Here is an 18,620-nt window from a genome sequence, read left to right as displayed (position 1 = left end):
CAAACTCACTGGTCTATAATTTCCTGGGTTCTCTCTACTCTCTTTCTTGAACAGGGAACAACATTTGCAACCCTCCAATCCTCCGGTACATCTCCCATCCCCATTGATGATGCAAAGATCATCGCCAGAGGCTCAGCAATCTCCTCCCTCGCTTCCTACTGTAGCCTGGGGTATTTCTCCTTCAGACACTGTGACTTACATGACTTAATGCTTTTCAAAAGCTCCAGCACATCCTCTTTCTTAATGTCTATAAGCTCAAGCGTTTCAGCCTGCTGTTAGTCATCCCCACAATTGCCAAGGTGTTTTTCCCTGCTGAATACCAAGACAAAATATCATTAAGTACCTCTGTTACCTTTTCCCACTCCATGCAGACATTTCCACTATTGGCCCTGATTGGTCATAGAATCATAGACATCAACAGCACACTACAGGCCCTTCGGCCCACAATGTTGTGCTGACCATGTAACCGACTCTAGAAGTCCTCTAGTTTTCTAAGTTCCATGTACCTATCTAAGAGTCTCTTAAAAGACCCTATTGAATCCACTGTCACTGGCAGAGCATTCCGTACACCCACCACTCTCAGTATAAAAACTTACCTCTGACATCCCCCTTGTACCTACTTCCAAGTACATTAAAACTATGCCCTCTCCTGTTAGCCATTTCAGCCCTGGGAAAAAGCCTGTTCTCACACAGCTCTTTACATACTCGTAGAATGCCTTAATCCTGCTCACCAAGGCCTTCTCATGGTCCCTTCTGACTCTCCTAATTCCATTCTTCAGCTTTCCTAGCAACCTTGTAATTTTCTAGAGCTCTAACAGAACCTAGTTTCTTGAACCATTCATAAGCTTTTCTCCTTAACTAGATTTTCTACTTTGATTCTTTAACCCTAACATCCTTTCCCTGCCTCAATGGAACATACCTCTGCAGAACTCCATGCAAATGTTCCCTGAACGTTTGCCACGTTTCTGCTGTGCATTTCCCTGAGAACATCTGCTCCCAAGTTCCTGCCTAATAGCATCATATTTCCCCAACTGCAAAGGGTGCCCGTTGAGGTCTAAGACTCCGTTCATGAAGAGGCAAGACGAGCTTCAGCTAGTTGGGTGTTTAGCCCACTAGTCAGTGAGGTTAACTCATCCCTGTGAGGCTGTGGCCTGTAACTGACAGGCTCCTGCGGTGTTGTCTGGCTTCATGGCCGTGAACTCATTTAAGTGAACTCTATTTCTGAATATTGTTTCTTTCCTTTGTATTGTTTGCACAATTTGTTTTTCGTTTCACACTTGGTGTTTGATGGTCTTTTCTTAATGGGTTCTATTGGGTTTCTGTAAGGAGGGAAATCTCAAGGTTGTGTATGGTATGCATACTTTGATAATAAGTGTACTTTCAACTTTTGAACTTTGTCACACATACAGGAACACATACAGTGAAATAATTTTTTTGCATCAAATCAAATCAGCGAGGTTTGTGCTGGTCAGTCTTCAAGTGTCACCACCATCGGGTGGCAACGTCGCATGTTCACAGCTTGCTAATATTAACCCTTACATCTTTGGACTATGGGAGGAAACCAGAGCACCCAGAGGAAACTCGCACAGTCATGGGGGAAAAATTTACAAACTTCTCACAGGCCACGGCAGGAATTGAACCCCGATCTGGAGCTGTAAAGCCGTAGCCGTTGGCACAATGCTATGACAGCTCGGGGCATCAGAGTTCAGAGTTCAATTCCAGAGTTCAACTTTTAAGTCTCCATTAAGTTTTGGGTCCTCGTCTTGTGAGGTAACCCACATCACTACCTCACCCAGGGGCAGTGCCCAAAGAGAAACAAACTTCTCTGTCACCTGTGCACCAAGTGAGAGGGTTAACAAAGGGGAAGGACGGTTCAGAAAAACAACAATAATAGCAGAGTAAGTTAATGAGGGAGGTGGATTGACTCCAGACAGGCAGCCAATCGCCTGCCACTAGTCAAATTGTGATGAGAGCTGGATCACTTGTCTCCCACTGCCGTCAGTAATTAAAAATAAAATGGTGGCCAGGCAGACTCTGTGGAAAGAGAAACCGTTAACACTTCATGTCCAGGAACCCTATCAGAAGAGTTATCAGATCAGAACTTAATCAGTTCTGTTGAGGAGCCCTGAAGTGGAAAGATTTAATTAAATTCCTACTAAACTTAATGGATACGACCCACTCTATCTCGGGTAATGTCCTAACAACCACCGAGCACATCTATGTGAAGTTTTGTCGCAGGAAAGCAGCATGCAGTATCCAACATCAGGGGCCATCACCCACCAGATCATGCTCTCCTCTCACTGTTGCCGTCGGGAAGAAAGCATAGGAGCCTCAGGACACTCACCGCCAGGTTCAGGAACAGTCGCTACCCCTGAACCGTCAGCTCTTGAACAAAAGGGGATAACTTCACTTGCCTCATCGTTGAAATATTCCCGCAACCAATGGACTCACTTTCAAGGACTCTTCATCTCATGTTTTCGATATTTATTGCTTATTTATTTATGATTATTATTTTTACTCCTCATGTATGTGAAGGACGTAAGAAATAAAGTCAATTTAATTCTTTCTTTTTTCATTTGCACAGCTTGTTGTTTTCTGCCTGCTGGTTGACACCCTAGTTAGACAATCTTTCATTAATTCTGTTATGGTTATTATTCTATAGATTTATTGAGTATGCCAACAAGAAAATGAATCTCAGGGTTTATATGGTGACATATATATTGAACATTAAAGCAGTGCATGTAGAAATAAAACTTTTTATCTGTGTGTTATTACACTATAAAACATGGGAGCAGAATTAAGCCATTCGGCCCACTCAGTCTGCTCTGCCATTCCATCACGGCTGATTTATTTCCCCTCTCAACCTCATTCTCCTGCCTTCTTCCCATAACCTTTGACATCCTTACTAATCAAGAACTGTTCAACCTCCACTTTAAGTATACCCAATGACTTGGTCCCCACAGCCGTCTGAGGCAATGAATTGCACAGATTCACCACCCTCTGACCAAATGAATTTCTCCTCATCTCCATTGTGAAGGGACATCCTCCTATTCTGAGGCTATGCCCTCTGGTCCTGGACTCACCCACCATAGGAACCCTCTTCTCCATGTCCACTCTATCTTGGTCTTTCAATAGTCGATAAGTTTCAATGAGACCCCACTACCCAGTCTGCTAAACTCCAGTGAGCACAGCCCCACAACCATCAAATGCTCCTTACATGTTAACCCTTTGACTTCTGCGATCAATTTTCGCATTTCCTGTTTTTATTTCAGATCTCCATCATCTGCAGTATTTTTTATTCCCATTAGAAATTAACTTTCTGTTGGCTGACTGAACAGTCAAAGAATTGGTTCACCCTCTCCACTTCTATATTTTTTAATCAGTGCAAAAACCCTCATAAACACATCTGACATTACATTTTTCAACTAATAATGTCCTGAGGAATAACTTTTAATTCCTGTAGACTCAGGCTGCCAATCAGAAAGGTTAGTTACCCTGCTTGATGGCATAATTGTAACATCCAGCATGACATCTAAAACTTTGACTAACTTCTATAGATGTGTAGCAGAGAGTATATTGACCGGCAGCGTCTCGGTCTGGTATGGAAACACCAATGCTCTTGAATGGAAAATCCTGCAAAAAGCTGTGGATATGGCCTAATCCATCATGGGTAAAGCCCTTGTCACAGGAAAGCAGCACCCACCATCAGGAACCCCACCACCCAGGCCATGCTCTCCTCTCATTGCTGCCATCAGGAAGAAAGTACAGGAGCCTCAAGACTCTCACCACCAGGTTAGTTACTACCCCTCAGCCATCAGGCTCTTGAACCAAAGGGGATAACTTCACTCACACCAGCTCTGATCTGTTCACACAATCTACTGGAAGCACTTTCAAGAACTCTTCATCTCATGTTCTCAATATTTATTGCTTATTTATTTATTATTATTTCTTCCTTTGCACAGATTGTTGTCTTTAGCACGTTGGCTGAATGCCCAGATGGTGCAGCCTGTTATCGATTCTGTTATGAATATTGGATTTATTGAGTATGCCTGCAAGAAAATGCACTTATATATATATATATATATTGATATATGCACTTTGATAATAAATTTACTTTGAGTAATTGCTGCAGCTGCCACTCGTAAGAAGTCGCCACCGATGCTCCCACCTGCCACGTCCCCCCAACGTCCCAGAGTCTACAGCACTCTATGCGATACAGTGCACACGATACCCTCAGTGGCCTCTTTACGGGGTACAGGGGTGGAGCCTGGGGTGGTCTTCTGCTGCTGTAGCCCATCACTTCCCGGTTTGATACGCTGTGCATTCTGAGATCTCTTCTACACAGCACTGCTGTTAAGTGTGGCTATTTGAGTTCCTGTCAGCTTGAACCAGTCTGGCCGTTCTCCTCTGATCTCTCTCATTAACAAGGCATCTTCATCCACAAAACTGACACTCACTGGATGTTTTTTTTTGCTTTTAGCACCATTTTCTGTAAACTCTAGAGAATGTACTGCATGAAAATCGCAGGTGGTCAGCAGATTTGGAGGTACATGAACCAGCAATCGTTCCACGGTCCAAGTCACTTCGATCACATTTCTTCCCCATTCTGATGTCTGTCTGAACAACAACTGCATCTCTTGTAATACACACATGCTGAAGGAACTCAGCAAGACAGAAAAAGAATAGTTGACGTTTCGGGCCGAGAACCTTCATAGGCACCTTTTTGACCCACTTGAACCTCTTGACCATGTCTGCATGCTTTTATGCATCGAGTTGCTGCCAAATGATTGGCTGATGAGATATTTGCTTTAAAAGTGTACAGGTGTACCTAGTAAAGTGGTCACTGTAGTAATGTCTGATTTTTACCCCATCAGAAACGATGCTATGAAACCAGAGATCTATGATGCTATTTCCACTTGCCACTCTCCCGCACAAAAGGCAGACAATTTTCTCAGCTTTTTCTCCATGTGCTACCCGTACTGAGGAGCTCGGCACTCTTCCAACCACCTCAGTGAGGAGCTTCTCTTCACACCTGGGGTTCCTCCAAGCCTAGCAGAAGAAGGGTTCAGAGGCACCCCTGGAGGATCAGCTGTTGTCCTTTGACTACATACACAACAGGCCAGAGAAAACCGGTCTTCGTCAGGAAAAAGAACTGCATAGGACTTCTTCTTGTTGAAAAACACCGATTACTCGGAAACAACTCAAAATATCCTATGATCTGTCCGCTGTGTAGTTTTTTTTTTAAAACAATAGATCATTCACCAAGTTGATTGACCCAATGGTTTGGTTGTTGAAGTTCACTGCAATGAAATGCCTTTTCTCCCACCCTCCCCTGAACCGACGGCCGATTTTCTTGTCTCGCCAGATGTTATACTTCCGCCTGGATTTTGTGCTTATTGCACTGGCTAACCTCACACCCTTTCCCTAAGGAGACAGCATTCAATAAATCTCCAGGTATACCTCCCCATCCATGACTGCTCATTCCAGGCCTGTTATCCCTTTTCATTCCCAACCAAGCATTTTCGACAGGGATGAGGATTTGCGATGAGAGGAAAGAAGCAGAAAAGCAAACGGCAATGGTCATCGATGTGCAATAGATTCCCACTTAGTTACTAATAACGCCACATTAAACAAAACACCAATACAGCATTCAGGCACCATCGAAAGAAGTGATGTGCATTGGGTTTCAACACATTGGAGCTCACAATGAGTTTCCTGCAAACTTACAAAACCGGTACACTAGAATATAACTTCAGATCACAGAGTCTCACCTGGCAAGATTACATTACATTACAATGCCCTTGTTTGCATGGTCTGTGTTTGACAAATTAAGACAAACAAAATTAGATGCTTCATGGTTAATGACATCAGCCAATCAGAATTCTTCTTACCCACTCTGGTTTTGGTATTCATTATTAGTTCAATCAATCGAAAAAGGAATGATCATGAGGTCAACACAAGGAAATTAGATGCCTCCTATTTACACTGAGATCTTAAAGTTCTCATCTTTAAATGCCTTCATTGGTGGCCAGATTGTAGATAATCTATCATTGGTTCTAATGCCTTCAGCTGACCAGGCACAGAGTTCTGAAGTTTCCTCCTTGAATCTCTCTCTCCCAAACCTTATTGATTCAGTTTAATCCATTAACTCCTGATCAAATTTTATTTTGGAAGTGGAAGGGATGGGTTAGATTGATTTTAGAGTATGTTAAAAGGCCAAATGGTCTGTACTGTGCTGTTATTTTCTATGCACGTGTTCCTATAAAGGACCTTGGGATGGTTTAGCAAGGCTAATATATAAATATCATAGCTCAATGATAGTCAGATGGTCCTAATTATGTTCTGATGCAAGCTTTCAAATGGCTTTTATGGGTTCCCATTGGACCCAACCCTTGGCTATTGAGATGAACCCTACAGGATCAGAGTTGGTTGAACTCCACTCCCCCAGTCAACCAGCCTATCAACACACAGCTCTTGGGCTTACATGCCTCACACAAAGATACTGGAGAAAACGTGGCATCATCTTCACCCAAATCCCCAGACGAGGCCAAGCTTCACTGACGTGTGAGGGTACTCTGTTGTTGTGGATTCACGCCTGCTTGGGAGTGTGTCCACATTTCTATGAGGTGGCATTTGTAAAATCAGTGAGATGCAGCACAGAAACAGGTCTCTCAGGCCGTCAGGTCCATGCAGACCATCGGCCACCCATTAATCCTGTACTATTCTAACTTTTTAAAATTCTTCCCCACAATCCCATCTATTCCTCCAGATTCTACCCCCGCCCATGCATTAAGAGCAATACCACCGGCGCTAAGAGGCAGCGGCTTTACCCACCGCCAGCAAGCGAGCAGATCTCCCGTCAGAAAGCTTTGCATTAGTTCCAGTCCTGAGCTATTCTAATTATACACTTGGCTAGAATGCAGCTGAAATAATTCTCTCAGTGAACTGCAGAACACAGGCAAGGCTGTGCCTGGCAAGACTGGAGATATTCTAGTGAAATCATAACTCCATGGTAAATGCACTTTCCAAACACATGGGTCACTAGTCACCTTCTCCAATAGAAACCAGGCTCTGGCCAATCCTACCAAAAGCTGAGATTCGAATGATCATCAGGAGTCCCTCCTAAGGCACTTGAGATCTTAAATAGAGGCTTCATGTAAACATTAGCCATAAGGGAGCTGCCCTAGCTGATTTAATTGTTTGTGTTATTTAGAGATAACGTACGGCTGTAGGCCTTTCCGGCTCAACGAGCCCATGGTACCTAGTTACACCAATGTGACCAATTAACATAGCGACTGGCTATGGTCTCGGTGCAGGTCGTGGGCGTGGCGGTTTAAGTAGTTCAGCATGAATTAGAAGGGCCAAAGGGCCTGTTTCTGTGCCGTATGACTCTACCCCGTACAGCTTTGGAGTGTGTGAGCACCTGGAGGAAACCCGGTGGGGGGTGGGGGAGAGAACATGCAAACTCCTCACAGGCAGTGGCAGGAATTGAACCCATGCCGCTGGAGCTGGATTAGCCTCGCGCTAACCACTGCTGCTTACCCTTCAGCCAGCAGTCACAAAATGAATCCTGATGAGTTGGCGGAGGTACGTACTACGGGTGTTACCTGCAGCGTCGCCTATTGAGGGTGGGGTAGCAGTCCAAGGGCCGCCTCACAGTTCCAGTGTCCTGGCTTCAATGTGTGGAGTTTTTTTTTACATCCTTCTCTGTGACCAGATGGGATTTCCCCCAAGTACTGTGGCTTCCTCTCACATCCTACAGAAGCACAGGTTGGTAGTTTAATGCCCCTAGTAGTACCTCGAGCTGAGATTGTGGTTACGGGATACGTGGAATTTGCATAGATGACTGATGATCAGTATAGACTCAGATTTCCACATCGAGCGACTCCGTAACACAACATGCATCTGCAAAGCATTTTGGAACATCCTGAGGTCCAGGAAATTTGGGAATTCCCTCTGGAAACCTCTACTCCAGACTTGGATACGCCACTGGATGTGTAATCCACTACAAGACATCTCCAGGTCCTCTACCCTGCAAACTATCTCCACCCACCATCTCCTAGCTCAGGGGAGGTTCCCCGGTCTGCTTGCACCAGCCAGTAGGCTTACATTGAACGCACTTCAAATGTCAAATTGTCCCAAAATAGATTGGTGGCCCACAGACTGCACTTTCAACTTGTATTTTGGTTTGAGGTAGTGCGAGGCAGTGTACAGAGGGACAGAAGAGGAGGCATTCACTTGAGGTGTTTAACTATTACAAGACTTGCACTGGCAAGAGTTACACTCACAAAATGCCGGAGTAACTCAGCAGATCAGGCAGCATCAATAGAGAGGAATATATAGTTGTTGTTTCGGGCAGAGACCCTTCTTCGGAACATTGATTAATCTTGATGCGTCCCGAAATGTTAAATCTTTATTCCTCTCTGTAGATTCTGCCTGACTTGCTGAGTTTTTCCAGTCTTTTGTGCACATTGCATACTAATCTGGATTTCCAGCATCTGCAGAATATCTTGTGTTTATGATTGGCAAGAGTAATAGAGTCATAGAGCACTACAGCACAGAAACAGGCCCTTCAGCCCATCTAGTCCACGCTGAACTGTTTTTTCTACCCAGTTCCATCAACATGCACCTGGACCATAGCCCTCCATACCCTTCCCATCCAAGTACTTATCCAAACTTCTCTTAAATGTTGAAATTGAACCCACCTCCACCACTTCCAATGAAGCTTTTTCCACACTCCCTCCATCCTCTGAGTGAAGTCCATTTGATTTGCTTTAACCTAACAGTTTGGTTGTTAACAGAGTTCTGTGGAATACATATTCAACTTGGAAGGAGGATGTTTGCTCAGACAGTGCTGGTATATATCGGCCCCCTTCTTATTCCAACTACTAACTGATTCAACCCAATCTTTGAGATATCAGACATCACATCTAAAGAGAGATTGCATTTGCCACAAGATGAATGGGAAGAGAGCTGATGGAAACCTACAGTCCAACAGGACCGGACATGTCAGATACAGTAGGGATGTTCCCAATCGCAAGGGATTCTGCGATGCTGGAAATCCAGAGCAACACAAACAAAACGCTGGAGGAATTCAGCAGGTCAGGCAGCGTCTAATGGAGAGGAGATGTTCCCAATGGTCAGGGAGCCCAGGAGCAAGGCTCATGGACTAAGGATAAGTGATAAGTCTTTTAAGACCAAGGGGAGGGGACAAATTTCTTCTCCCAAGAGTGGAGAACTTGTGAAATTCTCTACTGCAGTTGAAAACAATCCTTAAATTTATTCAAGGAGGAATTCAAGGAGCTCTTAGGGTTAAGGAGACCAAGGGAGACTGGGGAGAAAGGTATATCTGAGTTGGGATCATCAGACTGATTGCAAGAGAAGCTTGAACGGATAAATGGTCTGCCAGTATTCTTGTTTTCAGTGCCCCGTGATACCAGGAACGTGGAGTATTAAACTTCTTTACCTGTTAGCTGAAGTGCAAAACTCTTTGAAGTTGCCGATGAAGGCATTTCATACTAATATTCATTCTTAATGTTAGACAAAATAATTATCTTATAAATTTCATACCATCCACCTGAGAAAATACACACATCTAGATCTAAATGAATCAAGTAAACTTCTTTGTGTTCATTAATCAAGAAATATATTTCTTAAATCTTAGCTTTACGTAAAACAATAGTTATGTAGAAAAATAACAAGGGTGCTAGAACTTCTTGGAGCTCTTCATGTTAAAAATTCAGCTTGGGATCAAGATTGGGACGATTTGTGATTGGGCTGTTGCAACACGGGGTGCTCGCCAGAAGTAGTGATATGCTCTTACATTTAAGGTTGAATTGATTGGTTTCTTGAAACGAAGAAAGTGACGGGGCCCGGGGACAAAGTAGGGTATCAGAAATGGTTTTGTAATATATACCCAGCACAGACGTCTCCTCCTCCTACACTGTAAACTTTGCTTTTAGAAGGCAGGATCAGGAGATTTTATCTTCCCTTTCTCACAACCTTCTGAGAATTAGGAAATTAAATTAAAATGCCATTCCCTGCTTTTGGTCATTACGTCAGGTGACTGTGATGCTTTCTAACACTTTTTTGGACTTTGGAAGTTGCATACACTTGTTGAACACCCAAATTTTGTCAATTACAGGAAGATTATGATTGGCTGAGAGCTGGAGTTAACAAATATCCCTCTCCCACCCCTCTTCTGTGGTCTGCCTCTGCCACCAGGTGTTTAACACTTTCCATTGAACCTGCTGGCCCCAAATGTCTACCTGAATTTTCTATGAAGAAAGTTTCCTTTCAGAACAGGGCTGGTACGGGCATAGACATGTTAACTGCCCATCTGCTTTCAATTCGAATGAGCTCATTTTGAATTGCCTCTGGAAACTGATCAGATGGTTTCCAATTCAAGTCAAGAAAGCTAAGGGTAACAGATCCCTCTGTCAATAATCTCTCACTTTGTGTGGTCAATCTCCCAAGAGGACCACAACCTTGTCATGGTTTGGAGGCTTGTGTGCGTCAATGACCCGGACAGCGATGTTGGCTGGAGTCAGGGTTTATGCTTTGGCTCTTGGTAGGGTCACCCATGCCAAACAGGTCAAAGGGTAGAGGTCAGACTAAGAGTGATCCGTAAGTCCTCCAGGTTCAGGGCTAACAACGCTGACTAGTCAAACAAAATTGTTACAGAAACAGCAAAGAAGAATCCTTCTACACCTGAGTCTCCGCCCGGGACTTGTGGGACTGACGGTAGTGAAAACCGGGAGGAAGCTACTGACATGATGCAGGAAGCCCTGAACACCGCCAGGGTTGGAGGACTCTCATCGCTGCGCCAAACACCAGCAGCGTAACAGGCAGTAAGTTGTGTGCTGAATGATGTTAGCCCACAGTGCACCAGTCTAATCAAGTCCAATTTTGCAACTTGAAGTACTAGGATTCAAGGACCCAAGTCACAACCTCAGTTAAATGGAATGCCCTGAGGTATACCGTAACGTACAAAAAATGAGCTGGCAAACAAAAACAGACCATAAAGGGAACACTGGCAGGACCTCCTCTACAAGCCGAAGGGACGAGAGGCACACCATCCCCATTTGGAGGATTACCTGCAAATATCTTACAGAATATAAATTTTCAAATTGTTTGTAAACCAAGAACCCAAAATAATTCGCACCTAAAACATCTTGACTTAACTTACAACCAAACCTCTCCCTTAAAACCTCCATGTAAGATAATCGAACATGATGCTTTAGATCTGCCATTTTGTGGGAACTGTGTAGAAACATCCAATTAGCTTCAAAATCGTGCAAAGTACTGTTGGAAACCTTGACGATTTTAACTTTAGAAAAGTTTAGCTTAAGCCAATGAAAATAATGGTTCTGGTTCAACTTCCTTGCTGGGACCATCTGGAAAGATTCCCAGGAACCACACAAAAACAAATATCTCCAGCCAGTCGACCAACACGATGACCACAGCTTTCTCGCTGGAAGTTACTAAGCCAGAGAAGAGAAATGGTCACCAAGCAATTTGGCTCTCCCTGTGTGAAAATGGTGCAGAAGGGAAAACCTGGTCTGGACATCGAGGGGAGCAAAAGTGGAATGGTTGGAGACTACAAAAAAACAAATCCAATGGGGCTAAAAATGAGATTTTTTAAAAATATCCCCTTCAAGACAGCTAGTCTATTGGAACGAACGTCAGGAGGGCATAGGGCAGCAATACAACTCTTTCACCCTCTCTGATTCTCTACGCTCTCCAAACTCCTTAAATGAACTTGCTGATTAATGATGGGAGTTGGCTCCCCACATATGCCATAAGATCCTGGACTTCAGCAGCATGCACAATTCCAGCAAAAGGACACTGCGGCAGAGGCAGAGGCAAACAGCATAGCTTTGGTGGCGGGCGGGGGTGGCTTTCGGATGGAGCATTGGGATTGCTTGTCAAGTTTAGATAGAAAAATGCTCTTCCAAAAGCGAAGCGTCTGGAAGAGCTCAGTGCAGGTGTGGACAATAAATGCGAGGGAACGGGAGCCCCACATCTTCCCAATAAAAAAAAGAAACAGTTTAGCATAACAGTAGCTTGATGGGGCACCCAGGAGAGGAGCTATTTTGATAGTGCCCTGGCATCTCCCAACCCATACAGCTGGAATGCGTCTCCGGATAAAGTGCTGTAACCTAGACAACGCTCCACTGAATGACACTGGTGTCCTTCCCACCGATGGAGATCAGACGGGTGTTGTCATGGAGAAAGGCAACGTTGGTCACGTGACTGCTGTGCCCACCGTACTTGTGACTTGGTGCCTGCAACGGAAAGGAGAGGCGTAGTTTAGAGCTCGCTCATGCAGATCATCTCTCTCTTCGCATTATTGCACTCCTGTGCTCTGGTTGCACTTAATGCACCTTCGCTATAACGCAGATTACTAACGTGCTTGCATTTGTACAACTTTACACTCTCTCTCCAATTCTGCTAAACGATCTGGGTTTGCCTACCTTATATATGAAAAAAGGTTCTGATAAGGATACTTGGTAGTGTGGAGGAGCCGAGGGATCTGGGGATACGTGTCCACAGATCCCTGAAAGTTGCCTCACAGGTAGATAGGGTAGTTAAGAAAGCTTATGGGGTGTTAGCTTTCATAAATCGGGGGATAGAGTTTAAGAGACGCGATGTAATGATGCAGCTCTATAAAACTCTAGTTAGGCCACACTTGGAGTACTGTGTCCAGTTCTGGTCGCCTCAGTATAGGAAGGATGTGGAAGCATTGGAAAGGGTACAGAGGAGATTTACCAGGATGCTGTCTGGTTTAGAGAGTATGGATTATGATCAGAGATTAAGGGAGATAGGGCTTTACTCTTTGGAGAGGAGGAGGATGAGAGGAGACATGACAGAGGTGTACAAGATATTAAGAGGAATAGACAGAGTGGACAGCCAGCGCCTCTTCCCCAGGGCACCACTGCTCAGTACAAGAGGACATGGCTTTCAGGTAAGGGGAGGGAAGTTCAAGGGGGATATTAGAGGAAGGTTTTTCACTCAGAGAGTGGTTGGTGCGTGGAATGCACTGCCTGAGTCAGTGGTGGAGGCAGACACACTAGTGAAGTTTAAGAGACTACTAGACAGGTATATGGAGGAATTTAAGGTGGGGGGGTTTATATGTGAGACAGGGTTTGAGGGTCGGCACAACATTGTGGGCCAAAGGGCCTGTAATGTGCTGCATTATTCTATGTTCTATAAGATGGCGCCAGAGACCAACGCGACTCATGGTGACATCCTGCAGACAGTTCACATAACTCCTACTGCTTCTTCATTTCAATATACTTCTACTACTAACCTGAGTGCAACTGGAGCCTGTAATTTACATTTTGATGAAGTGCTTTTGGGGCAAATGAGCGATCTGGCGCTTTTGCTGTCTTCGAGGGGATTCAGCATGGTTGAGAACAGAGCAGCTGGTCTAATGGTGAAGCGTGAACCCACGATCGGTTTTATTTCTTGCAGATCTCGCCGATTAAAGTGTCGGGCAAGATGGAAATCAGTAAGGATGAGAGCTGAAGGCAAGCAGGCATTCAGAGTCATCTGCCTGCATTTGATCGATGTCTCTCCCTCTCGCCTGCTGCTACCAGAGGAAGGTGAGGGAGTCTTGGGTCTTGGGCAAGGTTTGCGGATTGGACCCATTTGTAGAGGACTCTAGTTCACGTCAGGATGTGTTTCTGGTTACTCACACTTTTGCTACTTTGTGCAATTTTGTTCGGGGCAGGCTGGCTGTGTGGCCTGCAGTCATTGAACGACTCAGTGCTAAATTGAACTGAATTGAACTAAACTGATCATTCCCAGAGGGCTTCAAGGACACTGCGGTTTGAGGTTTAATATTCTGTGTGCACTAGTCTAACCTAGAGGGTCTCAACCATTAACCGAGGGTCCGTGACCCATGCTTGGGAACCCTTGCCCTTCCCTTCTCCATAGCCCTCCATTTTTCTATCATCCTGATTATTTTCTATGATTGTTTTTCATGCTTGGACAAAATTGATAGGGAATTGTTACTAATAAATATACCCATATATATGTACACTTTGTGGAATCGGTCATTGTATGAATACAGCAAAAGTTTTGAGACAATTTCTATCAAATAGCTGCCTGCCCTGTTCTACTCTAATAGTGTGATGGAGAGCCCAAAGGGCTTATTGCCAATCTTGGCTTTCTCATACAGTAGTGTCTTTCCAAAAATTTGAGAAGAAGCTAAAGTCAGATTATCAGTATTACAGTGGAGTAAAGGGAATTACAGAGGCATGAGAGAGGAGTTGGCCAGAACTGATTGGAAAGAACACTGGTAGGGATGATGGCAGAGCAGTAATGGCTGGAATTTCTGAAAGCAATATGGAAGGCACAGGATATATACATCCCAAAGAGGAAGAAGTATTCTAAAGGAAAGATGACACAACTGTGACAAACAAGAGAAGTCAAAGCCGACATAAATGCCAAAGAGAAGGCATGCAATAGAGCAAAAGTTAGTGGGAAGTTAGAGAAGGCAACTGAAAAAGTCCTTAAGAAGGTAAAGATGGAATAAGAAAGTAAGCTAGCCAATAATATTACAGGGGATAACAAAAGTTTCTTCAGATACATAAAGTTTAAAAGAGGCGAGAGTGGATATCGGACCACTGGAAAACGATGTTGGAGAGCTAATAATGGTGGATGAATTGAATAAGTATTTTGTATCAGTCTTTACTGTGGAAGACACCAGCAATATGGTGGATATTCCAGGTGTTGGGGGCATGAAGTATGTGAAGTTACCATAACTAGAGAGAAGGTTCTTGGGAAACTGAAAGGTCTGAATGTAGATAAGTGACCCGGACCAGATGGTGTACACCCCAGGGTTCTGAAAGTGGTGGCTGAAGAGATTGCAGAGGCATTAGTAATGATCTTTCAAGAATCACTAAATTCTGTAATGGTTCTACAAGTTTGGAAAATTCCAAATGTTACTCCACTCTTTAAGAAGGGAGGGAGGCAGAAGAAAGGAAACTATAGGCCAGTTAGTCTGACCTCAGTGGTTGGGAAGATGTGGGAGTCGATTGCTAAGGATGTGGTTTCAGGGTACTTGAAGGCACATGATAAAATAGGCCGTAGTCAGCAACTTTATAAAGCACTGGTGAGGCCTCACTATTGTGAGCAGGTTTGGGCCCCTTATCTTAGAAAGGATGTGTTGAAACTCAGAGAAGTTTCACAAAAATGATTCCAGGACTGAATGGCATGTTGTATGAAGAACGTTTGATGGCTCTGGGCCTGTATTCACTAGAATTCAGAAAAATGAGGGGTAACCTCATTGAAATCTATCAGATGGTGAAAGGCTTTGATAGAGTGGATGTGGACTGGATGTTTCCTGTGGTGGGAGAGTCTAAGACCAGAGGACACAGTCTCAGAATAGAGGGGTATCCATTTAGAATGGAGATGAGGAGGAATTTCTTTAGCCAGAGAGTGGCGAATCTGTGGAATTCTTTGCCACAGGCAGCTGTGGAGGCCAAGACTAAGTATGTTTAGGGCAGAGGCTGATAGATTCTTGATTAGTCAGGGGATGAAGGGATAAGGTGAGAAGGCAGGAGATTGGGGCTGAGAGGGAAAATGGATCAGCCATGATGAAATGGCAGAACCGACTCAATGGGCCAAATGGCTTAATTCTGCTCCTATATTTAATGGTCTTATGATCTTACGTAACCAACAGCCACAAAGAAGGCACAACAGCAGCTATATTTCATTAGGAGTTTGAGGAGATTCTGTTATGTCATCAAAGACATTCGCAAATTTCTATGTATGTACCATGGAGAGCATTCAAATGGACTGCATCACTATGGTTGGGGGGTGGAGGGGGTGCTACTGCACAGGATCAAAGTAAGCTGTAGAGAGTTGTAAACTCAGTCAGCTCTATCACGGGCACCAGCCTCCCCAGCAGCCAAAACATGACGCCTCAAAAAGGTGACATCCATCATTAAGGACCCCCACCACCCAGGACATGCCCTCTTCTCATTGCTACCATCAGGAAGGAGGTACAGAAGCATAAAGACACACACTCAATGATTCAGCAACAGTTTCTTCCCCTCCGCCTTCAGTTTTCTGAATGGACCCATTGCTTATTTAACTTTTTCAATATATACTTACTGTAGTTCACATTTTTCTCTATTATTATGCATTGCGTTGTACTGCTGCACCAAAGCCAATAAATTTCACCACAAGTGCCAGTGATATTAAACCTGATTCTGATTCTAACATTCTTTGCTCAGCTGCTTGTTGTAAAAAAGGTAAACAAAGAGACCAAGTTTAACAAGAGGAACAATGGGATCGGATTTAATCTAATTAAACATTGCATTCACCTGGCCTGAGAAAGTTACCTGACAAATATTACATTCAGACAATGCTGATGAGTAGAAAATGTATCACTGTTTGGATTTTGTGAGGAATGACAAGCAGAATGACAGAAAGGAGAATGAGAATTCATTCCTCAACCTTTGGTTTCTTCAATGGGCAACTCTTTAGACTGCAACTTAACTTTTAGTTTGTAAGAATTGTACCCGTATTTGGAAATCATTTGCAGTTCTGCTTAACTTTCAATGGAAGTATCTTTCAGATATTAAAACTTTAAATTTCTTGGTGTTATCATTTCAGAGAATCTGTCTTGGGTCCAGCACATAAATGCCATTGTGCAGCATCTCTACTTCATTAGAAGTTTGTGAAGATTTGGCATGACATCTGAAACTTTGGCAAACTTCTATAGATGTGTGGGAAAAGGTATATTGACTGGCTGCATCGCAGTCAGGAATGGAAACAGTCATGCTCTTGAACGGAAAACCCTATAAAGAATAGTGGATTTGGCACAGTACATCACGGGTAAAGCCCTCCACATCATTGAGCACATCTACACGGTGAGCTGTCGCAGGAAGGTAGCATCCATCATCACGGAGCCCCACCATGCAGGACATGCTGCCATCAGAAAGAAGTTACAGGAGTCTGAGGTCCCACACCACCAGGTTCAGGATCAGTTATTACCCCTCAACCATCAGGATCCTGAACCAGAGAGGATAACTTCACACACCCCATCACTGAACCGTTCCCACAACCTACAGCTTCACCTCATGTTCTTGATATTTATAGTTCATTTATAATTTTTTTTTGTATTTGCACAGTTTGCTGTCTTTTGCACACTGGTTGTTTGTCCATCCTGTTGTGGTCTTTCATTGATTCTAGTGTGCTTCTTGGATATGCTGAGTATACCCACAAGAAAATGAATCTCATATGCTGACATATGTACTTTGATAATAAATTTACTTTGAACTAAATGTGTTAGTGTGATTATTAACTCATGTTGATGCCTTTGGAACATTACAGGGCATATTTAGTTAATTTTGGTGGGATGCATTGAGTACAGAGGAGAGCGCTGACACTACAGCTGTCTTTACTGTTGTCCACAGGCAGTCTGAGTGCCCAACCCTCAGATAACAAGAACTTTGTGAAGGACTTCAACCGAGTGAAATCAAAACAACTCATTCTCTATATTAGCACAAGTACTAGAGCTACTACAGATTCTAAATAGAATCACAGAGTCATAGAACACTACAGTGCCAGAAACAGACCCTTCAGACCATCTAGTCCATACCAAACTATTAATCTGCTGACTCCTACCGACCTGCACCTGGACCATAGGTCTCCATACCCCTACCATCCATGTACCTATCCAAACTTCTCTTAACTGTTGAAATTGATATTGCATGTGGCACCACTTGCACTAGCAGCTCGTTCCACACTCACACAATCCTTTGAGTTTCCCCTCATGTTCCCCTTAAACTTTTCACCTTTCACCCTTACCCCATGAACTCACCCAAACTCAATAGAAACAGGCCTGCACACATTTACCCTATCTACAGCCTTCATAATTTACCTCTATCAAATCTCCCCCATTCTCCTATGTTCTAACCTATTCAGCCTTTCCCTATCACTCAGGTCCTCAAGTCCTGGCAAAATCCTCGTAAAATTTCCCTTTCAATCTTATTGATATCTTTCTTATAGGTAGGTGGACAGAACTGCACAATTCTCCAGATCAGGCCCCACCGTTGTCAACATAACATCCCATCTCCTGTACTCAGTACATTGATCTATGAAGGCCAATGTGCCAAAAGGTTTCTTTACGACCCTATCTACCTGTGATGCCACTCTCAATGAACTATAGACCTGTATTCCCCGATCCACCACATTCCTCAGTGCCCTACCATTCTCTGTGTGAGACCTACCCTGGTTTGGTCCTAAACTGCAATACCTTACACTTGTCTACTTTAATACACAAGTAATAACAGTCAAAAACCAGGTTAGGACAAGTTACAAAATAATTATTCATAAGCAGGAGGACTTAATAAACGGAGAGTGTGGTAGGAAGTGGCAGGTTATGTCAAAGTTAGAATTGATGGCTTTGTGGCCAGGTTTGCTGACGTTACAAAGATAGGTGGAGGGGCAGGTAGAGTTGAGGAAGCAACTCCAAACGGAGAGAAAACTCAAAAATCAGAGGTACTGTACATAGGGACTTGGGAGTCCTTGTGCAGGATTCAGTTAAGGTCGGTGGTGAGGAAGGCAAATGCAATGTTTGCATTCATTTCTGAAGGGCTAGA

At 43.8% G+C, this 18,620-nt stretch overlaps 3 protein-coding genes across 8 annotated transcripts in view; 2 read left to right on the top strand and 1 right to left on the bottom strand.

Moving 5' to 3' along the window:
* zgc:154093 (uncharacterized protein LOC777623 homolog) overlaps window positions 1-13,604 on the top strand; it is an 86,053-nt gene extending 72,449 nt beyond the window's left edge. For 3 of the 4 annotated variants that reach the window (XR_009508060.1, XR_009508061.1, XR_009508062.1), the window contains exon 3: window positions 13,477-13,604. The gene's annotated coding sequence lies outside the window, so the exon portion shown is untranslated. Of the gene's footprint in view, window positions 1-1,409; window positions 12,047-13,476 lie in introns of those variants that run through there. The other variant, XR_009508063.1, reaches the window with a different exon arrangement.
* The window catches only part of eml2 (EMAP like 2), a 154,682-nt gene continuing 145,699 nt past the window's right edge, over window positions 9,638-18,620 (bottom strand). For all 3 annotated transcript variants that reach the window (XM_059950995.1, XM_059950996.1, XM_059950998.1), the window contains one exon: window positions 9,638-12,287. In XM_059950995.1, the coding sequence (XP_059806978.1) occupies window positions 12,162-12,287 (126 nt within the window). In that variant the 3' untranslated portion in view covers window positions 9,638-12,161. The remainder of the gene's footprint in view (window positions 12,288-18,620) is intronic.
* LOC132381520 (uncharacterized) lies at window positions 12,294-16,743 on the top strand. Its single transcript, XM_059950999.1, has 2 exons — window positions 12,294-13,607; window positions 16,630-16,743. The coding sequence occupies exons 1-2, from the start codon at window positions 12,656-12,658 to the stop codon at window positions 16,695-16,697; spliced, it is 1,020 nt and encodes a 339-aa protein (XP_059806982.1). The 5' UTR covers window positions 12,294-12,655; the 3' UTR covers window positions 16,698-16,743.

The sequence above is a fragment of the Hypanus sabinus genome, chromosome 26, assembly GCF_030144855.1.
Source record: "Hypanus sabinus isolate sHypSab1 chromosome 26, sHypSab1.hap1, whole genome shotgun sequence".
NCBI classification, from domain to species: domain Eukaryota; kingdom Metazoa; phylum Chordata; class Chondrichthyes; order Myliobatiformes; family Dasyatidae; genus Hypanus; species Hypanus sabinus.
The sequence above is the reverse complement of the archived record's forward strand: the minus strand, read 5'-3'. Positions and strand labels throughout refer to the sequence as shown.

Excerpts from the sequence above, each read along its gene's own strand:
- LOC132381520 (XM_059950999.1), top strand. The coding sequence starts at position 12,656 with ATGATGCAGCTCTATAAAACTCTAGTTAGGCCACACTTGGAGTACTGT. Across the intron at positions 13,608-16,629 it reads CCTGCTGCTACCAGAGGAAG|AGAATCTGTCTTGGGTCCAG; the intron begins GTGAGGGAGTCT and ends TTATCATTTCAG.